General features: G+C 36.2%; 2 protein-coding genes across 2 annotated transcripts; one reads left to right on the forward strand and one right to left on the reverse strand.

Annotated features, from left to right (window-relative positions):
- Window positions 1–117: 117 nt before the first annotated feature.
- Window positions 118–1,335, forward strand: LOC114245926 (succinate dehydrogenase cytochrome b560 subunit, mitochondrial). Its single transcript, XM_028178242.2, has 4 exons — window positions 118–199; window positions 289–347; window positions 433–668; window positions 964–1,335. The coding sequence occupies exons 2-4, from the start codon at window positions 325–327 to the stop codon at window positions 1,248–1,250; spliced, it is 546 nt and encodes a 181-aa protein (XP_028034043.2). The 5' UTR covers window positions 118–199; window positions 289–324; the 3' UTR covers window positions 1,251–1,335.
- On the reverse strand, window positions 1,326–15,068 carry Tf (transferrin). Its single transcript, XM_089737700.1, has 15 exons — window positions 14,915–15,068; window positions 14,396–14,498; window positions 12,974–13,113; window positions 10,272–10,390; window positions 7,176–7,335; window positions 6,715–6,872; window positions 6,437–6,641; window positions 5,485–5,647; window positions 4,979–5,105; window positions 3,844–4,028; window positions 3,175–3,262; window positions 3,019–3,097; window positions 2,849–2,944; window positions 1,608–1,870; window positions 1,326–1,538 (listed from the first exon to the last, which is right to left on the reverse strand). The coding sequence occupies exons 1-15, from the start codon at window positions 14,979–14,981 to the stop codon at window positions 1,446–1,448; spliced, it is 2,046 nt and encodes a 681-aa protein (XP_089593826.1). The 5' UTR covers window positions 14,982–15,068; the 3' UTR covers window positions 1,326–1,445.
- Between the last annotated feature and the right edge of the window lie 1,516 nt (window positions 15,069–16,584).

Here is a 16,584-nt window from a genome sequence, read left to right on the forward strand (position 1 = left end):
ACATTCATACTGTGATGTCTATAGGCATCAAATATTTAGGTGTGTAGTGTGAGCTCGATTAAAAAAACTAAATATCAAATGAACATTTGGCTAAAAGTCAAGATTCCAGGCTATTAAAAAAAAAACTATTTTTATGACATGACAAGAGACAATTATCTACCTACTGTCAAATGTGCCAGATTCGTTGTCAGACTCAGTGGTATTTTTCCTATTTTTTAAATTTGTTTTGAAGCTAAGCATAGTGTTTATCCGTACATTATTTAATCAACTTAATCTCATATTTTACAGAAGACTACGACGATACATACTATTTGATCTGATAATATGGCTTTGTTTAGCTGCACCAGGTAGGTTTTTAGAATTATGTAACTTTAAAAGGTTTTGTTTTGTTGACTTGTTTTTTTCCGTCAACATTTTAATTTCATGTTTTAGACTGGGAAGTAGAAGCGTACTAGCGAGCTTAAGCAGATTTCCTGCGAGGTTGAACAGCGTGAATTACGCTCAAGCCGCGTCTAATGCCCCTAAAATTACGTTTGTTAAGTTTGAGCCCCCAAAAGAAGAACATCATGATGTGAGGAATGCTAAGCTGAATCGTCCACTTTCTCCTCATTTAACAATATATTCCTTCCAACTGACTGCTGTGCTCTCTATCACACATAGAGCAACTGGTGAGTTTGACTTATTGTATTGTCCGTTTATTGTTTTTATTATCCAATACCCTAAATAGAAGGTAGGTACTCAAAATCAGTACACATATAATTTGGCAAAAATCTAGTTGTAGTGTATTAGTGACATTAGTTTCATGACCACTATGTTTTCAGACTACCAAACAATGATTGTTACTTTTTTAGGGACAAGATTTAATTTTAGGTGCTAAACTAGGGTAGTTAGTTGCAGACAAGGAGGCCAGGTAGAATGCTTGAGAAATGTTTCGTTGTAAATTAAGTAAAAAAATTTTTTCAGGAATGATGTTGACAACATATGCCAGCGCACTTGGTATAGGGGCGCTAGTGTCACAAAATGATATTTCACATTACATCACCATGATTGAAGGACTCAATCTTTCACCTGCCACTTTATTCTTGGCAAAAGTGATAATTGCTGCACCATTAGGCTACCACTTTGCTAATGGAATCAGACATTTGTATTGGGACACAGCCAAAGGATTGTCGATCAAAGAAGTGTATTCTACAGGATATGCCATGTTGGGGGCTGCTGCTGCCATAACACTTTTCTTAGCCGCATTGTAAATAAAGGTGTTCTCATTAGAATGTATAATATAAGAATCGTTGATTATTATTTATTGATGTAAGTAAATAAACTCATTGGAAATCAGACTTCATTTTTATTCAGATCTTTTCAACAGCTATGTCAGAAATTGTGAATCAAGAGAAATAAAATGGCTGTACAATATTCATTAATAATAGTGAAAACATTTAAGACTATTAAGCTATGCCACATGAAGAAATAACATCATGGATTGACTTGAATTTCTCAAAGTCAAGATTTTCAACTGTGGCTAATCCTTTGGCAGCATTCTGAAAAGAGAAACCCAATGAAATTCAGTCCAGTATTTTAAAATCTCATGTAGTAAAAACGAGACTTACATTGAAAATGACATTGTTGTTCTTCAAGAATTCTCCGTAAATGTTGAACAGGTCAGTTCTGGTGTCCAATAACTGTGCTAAGCTGAGTGGAGTGTGGGCAATAGAGACATCTGATAAAAAGTCCTTGGCTGATAGCCAGGTTCTGGATGGAGCCATCGCTATGTTACAAGTAGGATAGTTGGACAGAGTGTCACGGCCTCCCGTCTCTCGGTTCACACAGAGCAACTCATATTGTGAAGCATCAAAGTTTGATAAATCAGCACCTGTCAAAAGCAAAGTTTATAATAAGTGGTTAGATAAAATCACAGCTGCCATAGTGTTAAACAGTTATCTATAAAGAGTATAGCGTAAATGAAAATGTTTCAAATGTGTTGATTGACGACTTACACTTCAAACTGGGACGAATGCTTTGTGATCTCTAAGTGTGCATATCTAAGTATTTAACATTATGTTATGTACTAGCGGCCCACAAATCCAACTTCGTATTTTTAACAAAAAGATAAGTACATAAAATATTATTTATGTACGATTGATAAGAACGGAATGTATGAAAAGAGTGTGGAACGGAGCGTTAAGATGTGACTGAGAGAAAACGGAAAGAAAGGGAGAAGAGAATGACAGACCGAATGAAAGAGAAAAGGAAGATGGCGAAGATGGTTAAAAATGAGCAAGGCTAATTTTTTTTTTATTGCCCTTGTAGGCAGATGAGCGTACGGCCCACCTAATGGTGAGTTGTTACCGTCGCCCATGGACTTCAGCAATGCCAGGGGCAGAGCCAAGCCGCTGCCTACCGTTTAATACTCTCCACAAGCCTCGTTTGAAGAAGGACATGTCATAGCGCTCGGGAAACACCGTGGAGGGGAGCCCATAGCCGGATGGTACGTGGCAAAAAATATCTCTGGAAACGCACTGTGGATGACCGCAGTGGCTCCAGGTAGTATGGATGAACTCTACTCCGGTGGCGGGCGGTGCGATGGTAAAAACGAGATGCCGGTATCATCTCGAACAATTCCTCAGAGCACTCCCCATGGAACATACGGTACAAAATACAGAGGGAACCGAAGTCCCTCCGCAGACCCAGAGGTTCCAAACGATCCGTGAGAATGGGATTAAGTGTGAAAAGTGTTAATTCATTTTTAATTATTATTTTAACAGATTTTGGAACAGTGTAAGTTTTATTTTATGCGCTGCGATCCCTATTCTACATTTATGAATATTTTTAGATTGTTTTTTGTACTTACTCGACACAAAAGCGACATCGCCACGATCTTCCTGAAGACATTTCCAAGGACTGCTGTCACTTCCACATTGTTTCTTTAATGATGATACGTCATCACCTGCACACGGAAATTACAATGAAACTTAAAATACCATAAGACAGTGAAATACCATTTGGCTTAAAAATATTCACCGCTGGGATTGTTCTCTGGTTTGTCGACGCCTGGCAAACATGAACCGCCGGAGAAGAAATCACCAAAGTTCTTAATGCACTACAAATAAAATATAATAATGAGTTTGTTGCTATTCACAATTTTATTATCAGTGCTCGTTTAAGAAAGATCCTTACTTGATCAGGTTTTATGATCCTCTTGTTTATGAGATAATACAATGGAGCGTCAAGTCCACTGAAAGTGCCGTACGAACTGTGACAAGATCTGAAAAAAAAAATAGTATATAGCCACCCGAAATTTCAGAAAGTGGGATGAAATTAAATGAGATGTGATGATATGGGATGAAATATAATCTCTGTAAAACAGTGGTCATTAACTAAGATTTTTTCGATGGACTTTTTGGAGGATCACGAGAAGCTACGTCCAGCGGCTTTGTTTCATTTTCCCACATTTGTGTTATTAAGCAGTTAATAAACCACCGTTATTACACATTTATACCCGAAGAAACACTAAATAGACAAAATTTCACAAAATAAAACAAATCACACAACTTCACTCCTCCCGTTCCCGCCAAAAAGTCCCGGAAAGTGATAGGAAAATATATTGCACAGATAAGGCGAAATATAAAAAATTATTAATTTGATTTGTGGAAGCAAAAAATTTACACAAAATTGTACAAATCACCTCTGGTTTATATCACGTGGGTTATGTCACATAGCTTATTTTTAGCCACCAACTATCACGGCAAAATAAATTCATACGGAGACACGACATAGTTTTAAATCTTTTCAGTTTTCCGCCAAAACCAAAAGTACTGATATAGCCCACAATTTTGTATTCCTTACTTCTTTCCTCTTAAATCTTCCATCTTATTGAAGGATGTTCCTTTTTTGACGACAGCCACAGCGTAGTTAGGAGTTTTCTTTTCTCCGTATACCTCGTGGAAGACCGGGTGCAAGACGTATTTCTTTGCTGCTGCAGCTACCCTCATGTCGTCGACTGATGCCAAATCGGAGCCATTGTCTTGAACCTAAAGGGAAACCGTGTGTAATTAGAGAAATTACATTTATATTTGAAATTTGATAAAACGCAATCCACACTGCCTGTTTATTTACTGGTGGTAAGACCTCTTGTGAGTCCGCACGGGTAAGTACCACCACCCCGCCTATTTCTGCCGTGAAGCAGTAATGCGTTTCGGTTTGAAGGGTGGGGCAGCCGTTGTACTGTTAAAACTGAGATCTTACAAATCGTGTCTCGAGGTAGGTTGTAGATGTCTATGGGTTCTGTTACCCACTTAATACCAGGTGGGCCGTGAGCTTGTCCATCCATCTAAGCAATAAATAAAAAACGGGTGTCGTATTCTAAAGTGACACATAAAAGAGAAAACTGTATTTATGTTAGGAATAAACTGTATAAACTGTGTTAGGACTAAGCTTACAAGACAACGAGATAAAAATACTTCCAAAGGTTTCACTTCTATCGTCTGTGTTCTGCACACAATGTTATCAAATATGTTTCATTTAATTTTAATAATTAACGGTTTTGAGCAGTTCAAGGAAAAAAATAATGACACTTCAAGGTTTTCTGTATTTAATTTTGTCATTGATATGGACATATTTTCTTGTGAAAACTGACACTAAATGGTTTCCAAATATATATTTTTGGTAACATTAAAGTTCGCCAGTAAATACTACACAAAAAAAAACAGAAAACAAAATAGTTGTATTGATAGATAAATCTTTATACATTTATAGATGTACCTATGTATTTAAAATCTTTAGATTATTGAAAAATGATACCTATATAATATTATTAAGACATAACAATGTGAATGTTGAGACCAGTTCCATCTTTTAGACCTTAGACCGTAAGGCATGATGCTTCGTGACAGATACAGGTAGGTTTGCGGTACCTTTACCGTATATACCCGTGCGGGTCACTTAAACCTTACTTTAAACCAACGAAAAAAAAAAAACTTACGCTTTTAAGGCAGTCGGTTTCTGAAGCCTCTTGAACACAATCCAGGATGGGTCTGATGTCTCTACTGAACGCGAACACGGACATAGCTCTGCATTTGGCTAAAGCCACGTTTGATGTGACACACAATCTGGTGAATTAATGTTATTTTAGTATGGTGATTAAAAAAAAAAACATAAAACGAATTAATTTCACTTTTTTAAAATTTTATTGGCACTGATCATCGGAGCTTAAGGCGTGTATAAAATTTCATGTTAATCTGGCGTCAATTAAGATTCCGTTTCGTACAAAAAAAAAACATACATAGTTAATAAATGCGTCTAATTAAAACTAAATTTACGGATGTGGTCTTAATGTGCCTTTCTGGGACCGCTTGATTTCTATCGACACAAACTCCTTTGCCAATAAACGACAAAAAAATGTATGTACGTTATAAATAAAATTAGATTCAAAAATTTTTATGTTTTTAAAAATTATATTCAAAAAAAAATGTAATGCTATAAAAATACCTGACGACCAATTCGGGAGCACCGTGACCTCTTTCAATGACTTCGGTGTAGTTGGCCTTGTTCAAATAGTCAATGGCTTTGATCGGAATATTGTCGGCCACGTAGTGGATTTTGTCTGATAGCCCTAGAACTTTGGTGAACCACTCGGGTTGGCTTGAGGAACCTAGATGGGAGAAAACAAACTTTCGAGAAAGACAAAAAAAGGACAAAGTAACTGATGTTTTTTTTTATCTTGCTCGATTGCGTTATGAAGGGTAGAAATAAGGAGCTTAATTAAGATGGCGCCACAGTAGCAAGAGGGCAAATTTTAAAAACAGCGCCATAAACTACTTAACTTCACTTCAATCTAGCACACTTCCTAAAACTGAAATGTTCATATCATTTTCACTTCCTCTACTAAGCTCATTTCGGTGAGTCTTCCAACAATGATTTAGTGTATTTAAGTGGAGACTTTTCAACTTGTCTCTTATACAAGATGGTGCTACTTACATCTACCCTCCATAGCTTGCATGAACATTCTACAATGACGCTGCATTCAACATTCACTACTTTGAGGTCCTAGTACTAATTTTTCGTCATCCGTTTGCCATACGTTAGTATCTATTTCAAAGTTTGTTCCAAAAGTTCCCATATTAATGTGACAATCCAAAAATTGGCAAAGAGCAACGAGCAAAGAGCAAGAAGAAAGTACACAAAGGTTGCTTTATTGGGATTTTGTAAAGGGATTTGGAAGCAACATTTCTTAGTAGTGGTGGCTACTAAAAATCAGTATTCATAATAACTGTTAATAGATCTAAGTGTTTTTTTAGGCTATCTTGAATCGTAGACGTAATTAAGACTAGTTTTACGGTATAATCTCACGTCATTTTTTAAATATTATTTTTGACGTTTCCAATCCTTTACAGTTTTCCTGGTCAAAGTAGTTTTAATTATACATATGTAGTTAAGTTACCGGCATCAGCCAACTGCTTTATTTTCTCCCTCAGCGGGCTAAGTTTAGCCAGAACGTCGTTATGTCCGATCAGTCCCTGCCACGGCCTGGCCGCCCAGGAGCAGGCCTTGTCCCTTATCGGCACTTTAGAACCGTCCACGCAGAGATACCTGTATTCATCAGGGTTCTCGTTTGAAGGACTCGCTGGAGTGGTACCGACGGGCAACTGCAATGTAGGTAAATGGTTAACGCTGATCGCGGATCTATTAATGGTTATTGTCAATTGAAATTTGACGTACTCCGAAGAATTTCCTGGTGAATATGACTTTGGTGAAGGCGACTTGTCCGTTGTTGTGAGCGAGACACTTCAATGCGCCCACATAGCCGCTGAATTCGTCGGGATAGTCGCATCTCTCTGGATGTTCGCACATAGAGCATAGCTTGTTGTATTGGGCCTCTGTAATTGGAGTAGCAATGTTCTTAAAACTGAAAGGTGATAATTGTAAATGGCTTTACTAGACTTAGGTTTGAGATGGGATCTTTGGATTGCGTAACTAAACAAGTAAAGATCGATGATGAATCGATGAATATGAAAAAAAAAATGACAAGATAGAACTTAGTAGTAACTAAGTCAATAAGTTTAAAAAGTTTTTACTACTATGCAAAATAATATTATGATAATTCTGAATGTAAATTTTGGGCATAGCGTAAAAATGGTTGAGTATCACTGATCTAAGTAACTGATATATTTGGTACTTACTCCAAGCCGAGTTTGTTTTCGGATCCGGAGACCATTTACCTACGATGCAAGATTTCGTAAAGAACGTCGACAAGGCTCTTAGTTCGTTTTCCTTCGGCGAAATGCTGTGGTCGTTCATTTTTGGGAAAACTGCACGCTTCATCAGCATTGTTAGAGGGATCTAGTCGGCGAAAGTGTATTTATTTATTTAATTACCAAGCTTTAGAGATTAAGTTACCAATGAAAACATAACGACTTCGTTAAAGTATTCATTAGTGTCTGGTTCTGAAGCGGAGTGTGCTTGTAAATTTCAAACTTGTGACAACAATCGATACAAACAAAAATTGCGCTAATTTTAACTATACCCAAAACAACCTCAAGCACTAAAAGTAAATGTGCGCAAATATTTTGCAATCATTTTTGTGTCATGACGACTTTTCGGGTAAATAATGGTTAAACTCATGTTAAACTGGTTAATGTTGACACTGTAAACTTACAAGATAAATATATTCGGCATGGCGTCTCGTTTTTTGTTTTCTCCTTTACACACATATGTTATGTGTAATTTATATTGGATTTGATTCTCTTAGTCTAGACAGTTTCGCTATACGAGTATATAGGACTAAAATAGTTTCATATATTTTGAATACATAAGGTTTAGCCAGAGGCCAGAGCGGACTTTCTTCAGAACTATGGAAACCCCCATGTCCGCTATCAGAGACGCAGAGTTAGGCCTAGCTTTTTTGTCAATTATCATCTATTGGCAATCTATATGATGTTAGACGGTTGCAGGAAACTATAAAAATCCTCCTTTTCCTCGCGTTGTGTTCCTCAGTGTTGCAGATCGTGATCTTTATGGAACACTTTTGTTTGGACTATGTTCCTCCATTATAGTAGATTATATAGTAGTATTATATAATAGACATAAGTATCACTTTTTCGTTTTATAGACTTTCGAAACAAAACATAACATAGAAAGCAACAATATCTGGAGGAAATCCGGGATCCAAACTCGGATCTCCAGATTACCGATTGCACTTAAACGATTTATTTTAATGGGCCCTTGTCAGGGCTTAGAACCGATTGTGTCCCTAATATGTTTAGACATGGGAAACGACAAAGCGAAGATCTACTATTGACCGAGTGATCTTGCTCGGTAGACCGACGGTCTGATTGCTTTGGAATAAGCATAAATGTAAGATTTTTTTTGGTATTGCCGTTTTTACCGGATTTCTTCAATTCTATGCCTCCACTGAACAGTAACCTTTTAAATAAATTTCTCGGTGATTCTTAAATTGGGTACACAAAACGTAAATATGTTCCTTAATAAATTACATCTAATATAGAAAGTCAATGCTGGTAAAATCAATAAATTCGAGGGATTCATGCGGCAATAATCCTAGCTCGTATATTTTTTTAACGAAAATAGCTCTATTCTTTATTGTAACGGACAAAAAGGATATTGAAAGCCCAAACAAACCTATCCGATCTAATGGAATCTATTTGATTGAAGTAGAAAAGATTTGGGATTCACTAGATTTTTCTTTCTGTTATTATGATTACATTTTCCATTAGTATTACAAACATGAATTATCCGTTTAGCGGATACTGTGAGGTCATTGACAAAGGCGCGCTTTTAATATTCCTTGTGCTCCGAATACTTAGCATTATTTTCTGAATATATTTGGTTCAAACTTCTGTGCAGCATATTCTTTGTTTACTATATGGATGGCAATTAGGATATCATATATTTTTGATTTGCTTTATTTGATTTAAAATTTGATAAGTTGTGATCCAATCTAAGAAGGCAAAGTTTCGTCATTAGTTTGATGAAAAACAAATCACATATATTTTAAACTGGAGTGTTGATGGTTCTATTCCACCCGTGTTTGCAGCAAAGCACTCTGCCGCTTAAGGAGAATACTATGATATTTAAAAGTTATAACTCTTAGAACATGGTGTGACACTTCTCAAGTGGCACATTTAGTACGGGCCTTAATGTGTTTATGTATGGTTTACTAATCTAAGATTTTAAAATTAGACACTGGTCGAACAAAAATACCTCAGGTACCTTGATTTAATTTTTGGCATTATTAAATTAAAACTAAACACTAAATACAAAACTATCTTCTTTTGTTTTCTGAATTTTAAAAGAGGTTGAAGAATGGCTTCAATGATTACTTATTAAAAATACCTTTTGACTTCCCTAGGGTTTCCATACGCTACAAAATATGTACAATGTACGTCTACATACATATTCGCAGCTTTATTGAAATTCTAAGGGAATTATTAAGCAATCTCGATAATTCAGACAGCGTCTGCTAGTCGAACTGGTATAACCATCCTTGAACCCGGAATGGCATTAACTGCATTCCGCCCGTTATGACTGGTTTTCGAAAATACACAGGTTTTAATATAATTTTCGTACTTAGCTATAAGGTCAGAGAATATTAGATGCTTACACAAAATTATCTGGAAGGCTATTTATTGGGAATGGCTATGGAATCGCGGCTTCTTCAAACTATTACCACTTCATCACGATAGTTCGTAATCGTATCTCTTTTCTAACTCAACACTCCAACTAATTTTTGATTCAATTTGACGATACTTGTTCCCAAAGAAGGATAACGATAAATCACAACTTTAACTGGCAACAGGGCGCAATGTGAGCCTGCCTTATTGCGATGAAATATGTATGTAGTTATGCGTGCGGATTTGAAGGGTGGAACAGCCCTTATATAGAATTGTGAATGCAACCTTATTTTTTAAGCCAGTTGACGACATTCACGTAATGCTGATAGGCTTTGAGCACAGGAAAAAAAAAGTCGTAGCCTTGAGGATCCAGTTATTGGAGGTCAATCCTATATGACATTTAGAGAATTGGCCCTATTATTTATTAGTCTTTATGAATTAATATGTATAAGGCCGCGTCCTATTGCTAAATTCTATACTTCACAAAGTATACAAAGTATCAATCCGAAAATTATAACTAAGTGTATAAAAACAGAAGAAAAAATTTGATTACATTTTTGTAACAACTGGTTTATGTGTTTTTAATGTGTCGGAATGCGGTATAGGCTATAATAATAGCGTTACAGGATTAAGTAGAATATTTACCTTGTATCCCACGTTTCTGTTAACTCCAGTATGACAAGACTTCAAGCCTTTCAGCTGGTCCAGATTGTCTATCGGTAAATCCTTATGGATGACAATTACTGCTTCGTAACGGAAAGGCGCTAGAAGATAAAAATTATTATATTAAAATCCAGTTCGTTGATGACGGCACCCTACTATCGACAGAATATATATTTAGTGTAGTTATGGTATATCAACCAAATTGTTGTCTGGAAAGTATACACATGTTTAGTTGACATTTAGACCATAACATGCTTGTCTCTTCAACAAATCTAAATTGAACAAGTTACATTCAATAAGTTATTCTTATTGAATGTGTTCTATCGAGCTTGGGTGGACGTGGAGAAAAAAAGCTCTTTCCATTATCTTTATAGTACAATGTAATCGGATCTATAAGTAATTTTGTAGCCGAAGCATGTTGGGAAACTTTCACTCAATATCGTTATGTAACTGTCTTAGAGTTCTTAGAGGAAATTTAAGTGTTCGGCTCAAAGGTGACTGACATTCGGTCGGGCTATGCTTAACGTCATATTAAATATTAATCATATTTAACGTTATTGGAGTACTGTTCAGATATGGACTATTTACGTCTGAAGGATATTTTGTTATAGGTTATTCTAGTAGATTATGTGAGTGTTTTCTTTCAAACTTAACATGAATAAAAACTTTGTTTACACTCGGAAAGCTGTACTAAGGGAAGGAATTATTAATTACCAGACTTAAGATCAATAATTGGTGTCGAGGTAGGCATCATAGAAGAAATCTGAACTGGGATAGCGACGTTTAGATAATCTGGCATATACAAGTTCCAAACAAGATTCGCAGTCTTTCTACCGGATAAAATCACTCGCTCGATGAAATATCTTCCTTTTGTCGCACATAATTGTACTTGGCAAACGAAATATAAAGAAGTTCTCATGTCGAATTTAACTTAATTGAAAAAGACATAATTGAATTAAATTGTAGCAGGCTTAATCCTTATGATTTAGAACTGCTGAAAGTTACGCTTATCCTATGTAACGGACGGTCCCACGCTTAATCTCATTTTGTCGATAGTGGTACGAAAACAAAGCCCCTAACTAAATGATCAGGAGCTCTCAATTTAATTTTAATACACTAAATATTTGTATGTTTACTTAAAGGTCTGGTTTAAGATTATATACATATATGAAACCTGAAGATAAAAACTTAAATGTATAGTGCAATACTATAATCAGAATAATAAGTGTTTGATAATTTAATAAAATAAATATAGTTCGATTGGAGTAAAATCGGTATCGCGACTAACTGAGAAAACATGGTGGGAAACTCAGTGGGTTGTCTTTGGTCGTAAATGATAATTAATCGCGTTCCGCATTAATTGTTTTCTTTAGAAAGAATAAAACTGTGCATTTTTCTGGGTTTCTGGGTGGGGAGTTGCTTGTGATACTTTCTGGTCTGTGAAATGTAGTAAAGATTACCATGGTATCTTTTGCTATGAGTATGCTTTGCTATTGTGTATGCGCGGGTAGATGAAAAATCTGTCATTGATTTAGGTAAAATCCGTTTTTATTTTGTGCTTAAATTACAAAAGGATTATCCATTTCAAATACTTTACAGTTTTCGTGGTCAAGGACGACTTAAGCCGTAAAAGAAGTTTAAATTACATCCAGACGAGCTGTGTTTCGCTTTAAGAGCCTACTCTTTTTTTAGTTTAAAATTGGTTGACTTATATGTACTAGTTTCAGGGTAGCCTTAGCAGTTACGGATTAACCCATAGACACAGCCCACTGAGTTTCTCGCCGGATCTTCTCAGTGGGTCGCGTTTCCGATCCGTTGGTAGATGCTGCTAAGCACTGCTCTTGCTAGGGCCAGTGTTAGCCAGTGTTAGCAACACCTTCAGTTTGAGCCCCGAGAGCTCACCTACATGCTAGGGTAACGCTGATATAGCTTCTCAAGGCTATCAGCACAGATAGAAAAAAAAAGCATTTACGGTGCACAATTCAATCATGCATATTTCTGAAGCGTTTTAATACAATTGAGACTTCCACTTCGAGTGGATGATGGCGATGTAGTGTTTACGAGTCCCGGTAATGTGATCAATGAGCTCGTAAACTTCGAGTTCAGTAGCAATAAAGCTGTAAACAAGAATCAGTGGAAACTGTCCAATAAAAAGATCGAGAATCGGTCACTTTCTGGAAGCGCGAGATTCCAAACAATGATTTATCTATTGCCACAGAAGATAGTCGCTTTTTTAATCTTATTGTGGTATAACAAAAGAAGATGCACATAGGATGCACATTTTTTTTATTGCTTAAATGGGTGGACCAGGCTCACAGCCCACCTGGTGTTAAGTGGGTACTGGAGCCCATAGACATATACAACGTAAATGCGCCACCCATATTGAGATATAAGTTCTAAGGTCTCAAATATAGTTACAACGGCTGCCCTACCCTTCAAACCGAAACGCATTACTGCTTCACGGCAGAAATAGGCAGGGTAGTGGTACCACCCGCGCGGACTCACAAGAGGTCCTACCACCAAGTCAAGTCCATCGTGTTACGGTCGCGCATGATGGAAAGATGTTATCTCTGCCGTGCCCTACCTTATAACAAATATAACTTCTTTAAGTACTTCAAAGCTACTTTCACAAAAAGGCACCCTGATTTTCAAATCGACGGCTTTTGTTATTGCGTAGGGCTTACCATCCGGTTCTTCATCGGTTCTGTACTCCTGGAAAACGACGAAGTCCTGATTGGGTATTTTGGCGGCCACGTACATGTCTTCGGGGTCGACTGGAACGAAATCGGCTTGCCTCTGCTGAACGTAATTCAGACACTCCATTCTGATGACAATTTATGTGATATCAATCAATACACTTATTGTTCTTTGATTTTGGTCATTTAATCAAATGAAAAGTTTCGATGTTTCAATGGTTTATGGTTTTGTTATTGTATTAGGAGGAAAGGAGACCATTTGATATTAAGTAGCATGACGTGATTGGGAATCTTGGAAAATATTGGAAATCCTTAGAGCAGGCCTTTGTCGAGAGACAAGCTGTTTTGAAAACGACACCGAACGCCGAACGAAATAATTAATTATAAGTTGGATTTAAATTTAAGTTATTATTAAGTAATTTATTAAGTTAGTAATTATTATTATTAAGTAAAACAGCAATAACGGCTAATTTTATTTTAATTATTTTTTTATTTTTTTTATTGCTTAGACGGGTGGACGAGCTCACAGCCCACATGGTGTTAAGTGGTTACTGGAGCCCATAGACATCACGCAAATGCGCCACCCACCTTGAGATATAAGTTCTAAGGTCACAAGAGGTCCTACTACCAGTAAAACATATTTTATTAAATTGACACTGGTCATTGGTCGTCGTCGCGTATGCAAATTTTCAAAGTCATTGGACGTCTTGAAGTCAAAAATTCGGTTACATACAAACATAGATACTACTACCATTAAACACCCTAAACTAATAAAAGTGCGTTAAAATATATACGTGTGTCTCTTTAGTTTTAGCCCTCTCTGGATTATACTTATCCTTCATCTTGCCCGGGCTTTGAATGCGTAATGTAGGTTACAAATTCTTAATGTGAAACAATGTTTTTCCATTAGCGAAACGAAGTCTAGACGCGTTTTAGTACTTATCGTGAATACAGATCACTACAGAAGCCGGCACAACAACAACATTGCGCTTGTTTTTCTTATTTTATTATTATTATTTATTGTTTTTGTTAACCACCGACTGACCTTTAATTTTATCTATAGCTGTGAGCAATTCGAATTTCGTATTGATATTGTTTAGTTTGTTACGACTACATTTTTATCTGTTGCTTAATTATGAAATATGACTTTATGAAATTTCGGTTGTAATTTTTCGTTATTTTTCGCTGTTTACTTTCGCCTTAGTTAGCACTTTGATCTCGAAACTAAAATAATTCAGTAATACACAAAGAGAATAAATGCACTTGTCGACAATAATACTAAAACTAATTAATATAATGGAAATTGTTTCTGCTGAAGGTTTTTTTAAAAACAGGGAACGAACTCTTGCGCCTAAAACCTTACTGGCCGCTCAGTGTTTTTTTTTTAATTCTATAATTTCTACTACTTACCTATCTCTGGCGGGAATGCAGTCTAGTGTGACCTTGGATTTGGTCGGAATATCCACCATGTCCTGACACGCTTTCAGGTGTTGTGATGGCACGCATATTTTATCTAAGTAAAAAGTTATTGTGAAGTTTATTTAGTTTTTCAAACGTAGCTGAACGTCTAATGTTTTGAATAATCTCATACTTAATTTACATATTACGCAAGATATATTCGTGTGAATTCGTTGAAGCAAACTTGTTCAGGAGCGCCTTGTATAGACACAAAATAGTAGTTTAAAAAAAAACCGGTACCGACTTAAAATATCATGTTAGTGTACGTGATTGGAATTGATAAATTTGTTGAATGCAAGCAAGAAAAACGAATTGATTACAAGACGTTTTTTTCATCGTTAAGACTCATTAATCCAGTACCCAATAAAAAAAAAACAAATTGATAGATTTTTATGCTGGTAACATTCTAAATTATAAAACAACTCTGATTTTTTTTTATTCTTAGCATTTAATAAATAATAAAAAACATACATGAAGTTTTCGCTGCGTTCACACATGCACAAATCAGGGTTATCAAAATGAAATATTTTAGAGCCATTGTCAAGGCAACCGACAAGCTCTGTTAAATGATCACTACTGATGAACGGACCAAGACGTTCTTTATTTATAATGTATTCACGCGCTACGAGCTTCTGATGTGTTATCTGTTTACACGAATGTGATTTATAAATGTTTTGGGCATGTTATTGTTCGACCGATTGAGGTGGTTCCTTTAATGAATACCGAATAAATAATGTTGAGACTTGATGGTGGAGATCATATTGATATCTGTGGAGCTGAAATATTTTACTATAATACGTCAAGACTTTTTTTTTACAAGTTGAACTATTAAATTTTATGGATTTTCTCTTGCTAGGGCTCCGTGAACTAGCCTACCAGCCACGGCGTAGCTGAAATAGCCACCTCCTTACGGATCCATCAAATCCAATAACCTTTGCATTAGACACCTTCAGGTCTAACACTAGGAGCAGGCTTAGAGACCCCGGTAACCGTACTCGTAGAACTCAACAAAGAGTTCGTCGTGTAACCTAACCCATGCATCAGCTAGCTGAGTTTTTCCCCCTTCTCAGCGGGTCGCGATTCCGATCTGGTAGTAGATTCGTGAAGCAGCTGCTCTTGTGTTGTTAGGTCTCTTTCGGAGGCGCTCGGGCAGCTGTTAGCAAATCCCATCCTTCCTGGCTGAGCCTTTGCTCGCCCACCTGTCCTGGTGAAACTGGAATGGTCTCCGAGCTACAAGTAATCCTTCAATCCTAAAAAAAAACCTGTGATAGCCCCTTAGGTTACAATCGATTAAGTAGTGAAAAGAATAATTGAATTTTTGGTCTTTAAAAATAGAAACTTTTTACATACATAGTATAAGATTGTTGTCGGTCGGTCTATCCGATAGTTAAGACCGTTTTATTCAGAAACGGTAAGAAATTTAAACTTGATATGTGTACTAAATAATAAATTCTACGGCGCAAGTTTTTTTAATGCTTAGATATGTGAACGAGCTCACAGCTGTTAAGTGGTTACCGGGACCCATAGACATCTACAACGTAAATTCCGCTTCCGGTCTTGAGACATGAGTTCTAAGGCATCATTTTTATAGTACAACGGCTACCCTATCTTTCAAACCGAAACGCATTTTTGGCATTTTTATTGCACACATATTTGCTTGCATTCGAAAGAGAATAATACTCAAGCTACTTAAGATCGCAGCTGTTTATTTTTATTTTGAAATTCAAATTTATATAAATTATATCAACCTCGTAATTATAGAAGTTTTCCCTGTGTGATAGATATTAGTAACAAAGTAATTGATGCATTTATCTGGTAGGCAAAGGGAACGTAACGCTAACAGTCTAATATTTTTAATAAAGACTAAAGCAACGTCTGTTGTATACAAATGAATCGGAACGGAATGAAATGATATAAATGAATTAGGAAATCCGGCGACATAAGACGAAGATATTTTGAGTGTGGTGATAAAGTAAAATCTCAGTAAATTGCGAAAACTTACTGAATGATTAATAGACTTTTTTGAAAAATCCGAGAATTCAATTCTAGCGAATTAGTTTCACTTGTACACTCTCGTAGATCCTAAACGGCTAACCATTTTTAATAAGCATTTATTATTTTAATAAGCATCTATTATTACA

Source organism: Bombyx mandarina, chromosome 23 (assembly GCF_030267445.1).
Source record: "Bombyx mandarina strain Sakado chromosome 23, ASM3026744v2".
NCBI lineage: Eukaryota > Metazoa > Arthropoda > Insecta > Lepidoptera > Bombycidae > Bombyx > Bombyx mandarina.

Excerpts from the sequence above, each read along its gene's own strand:
- LOC114245926 (XM_028178242.2), top strand. The coding sequence starts at position 325 with ATGGCTTTGTTTAGCTGCACCAG. Across the intron at positions 348-432 it reads GCTTTGTTTAGCTGCACCAG|ACTGGGAAGTAGAAGCGTAC; the intron begins GTAGGTTTTTAG and ends TTCATGTTTTAG. Across the intron at positions 669-963 it reads TATCACACATAGAGCAACTG|GAATGATGTTGACAACATAT; the intron begins GTGAGTTTGACT and ends AAATTTTTTCAG.
- Tf (XM_089737700.1), bottom strand. The coding sequence starts at position 14,981 with ATGGCTCTAAAATATTTCATTTTGATAACCCTGATTTGTGCATGTGTG. Across the intron at positions 6,642-6,714 it reads TCACCAGGAAATTCTTCGGA|TTGCCCGTCGGTACCACTCC; the intron begins GTACGTCAAATT and ends CCTACATTGCAG. Across the intron at positions 4,029-4,978 it reads AAACCGACTGCCTTAAAAGC|GTTCAAGACAATGGCTCCGA; the intron begins GTAAGTTTTTTT and ends GTTTCCCTTTAG.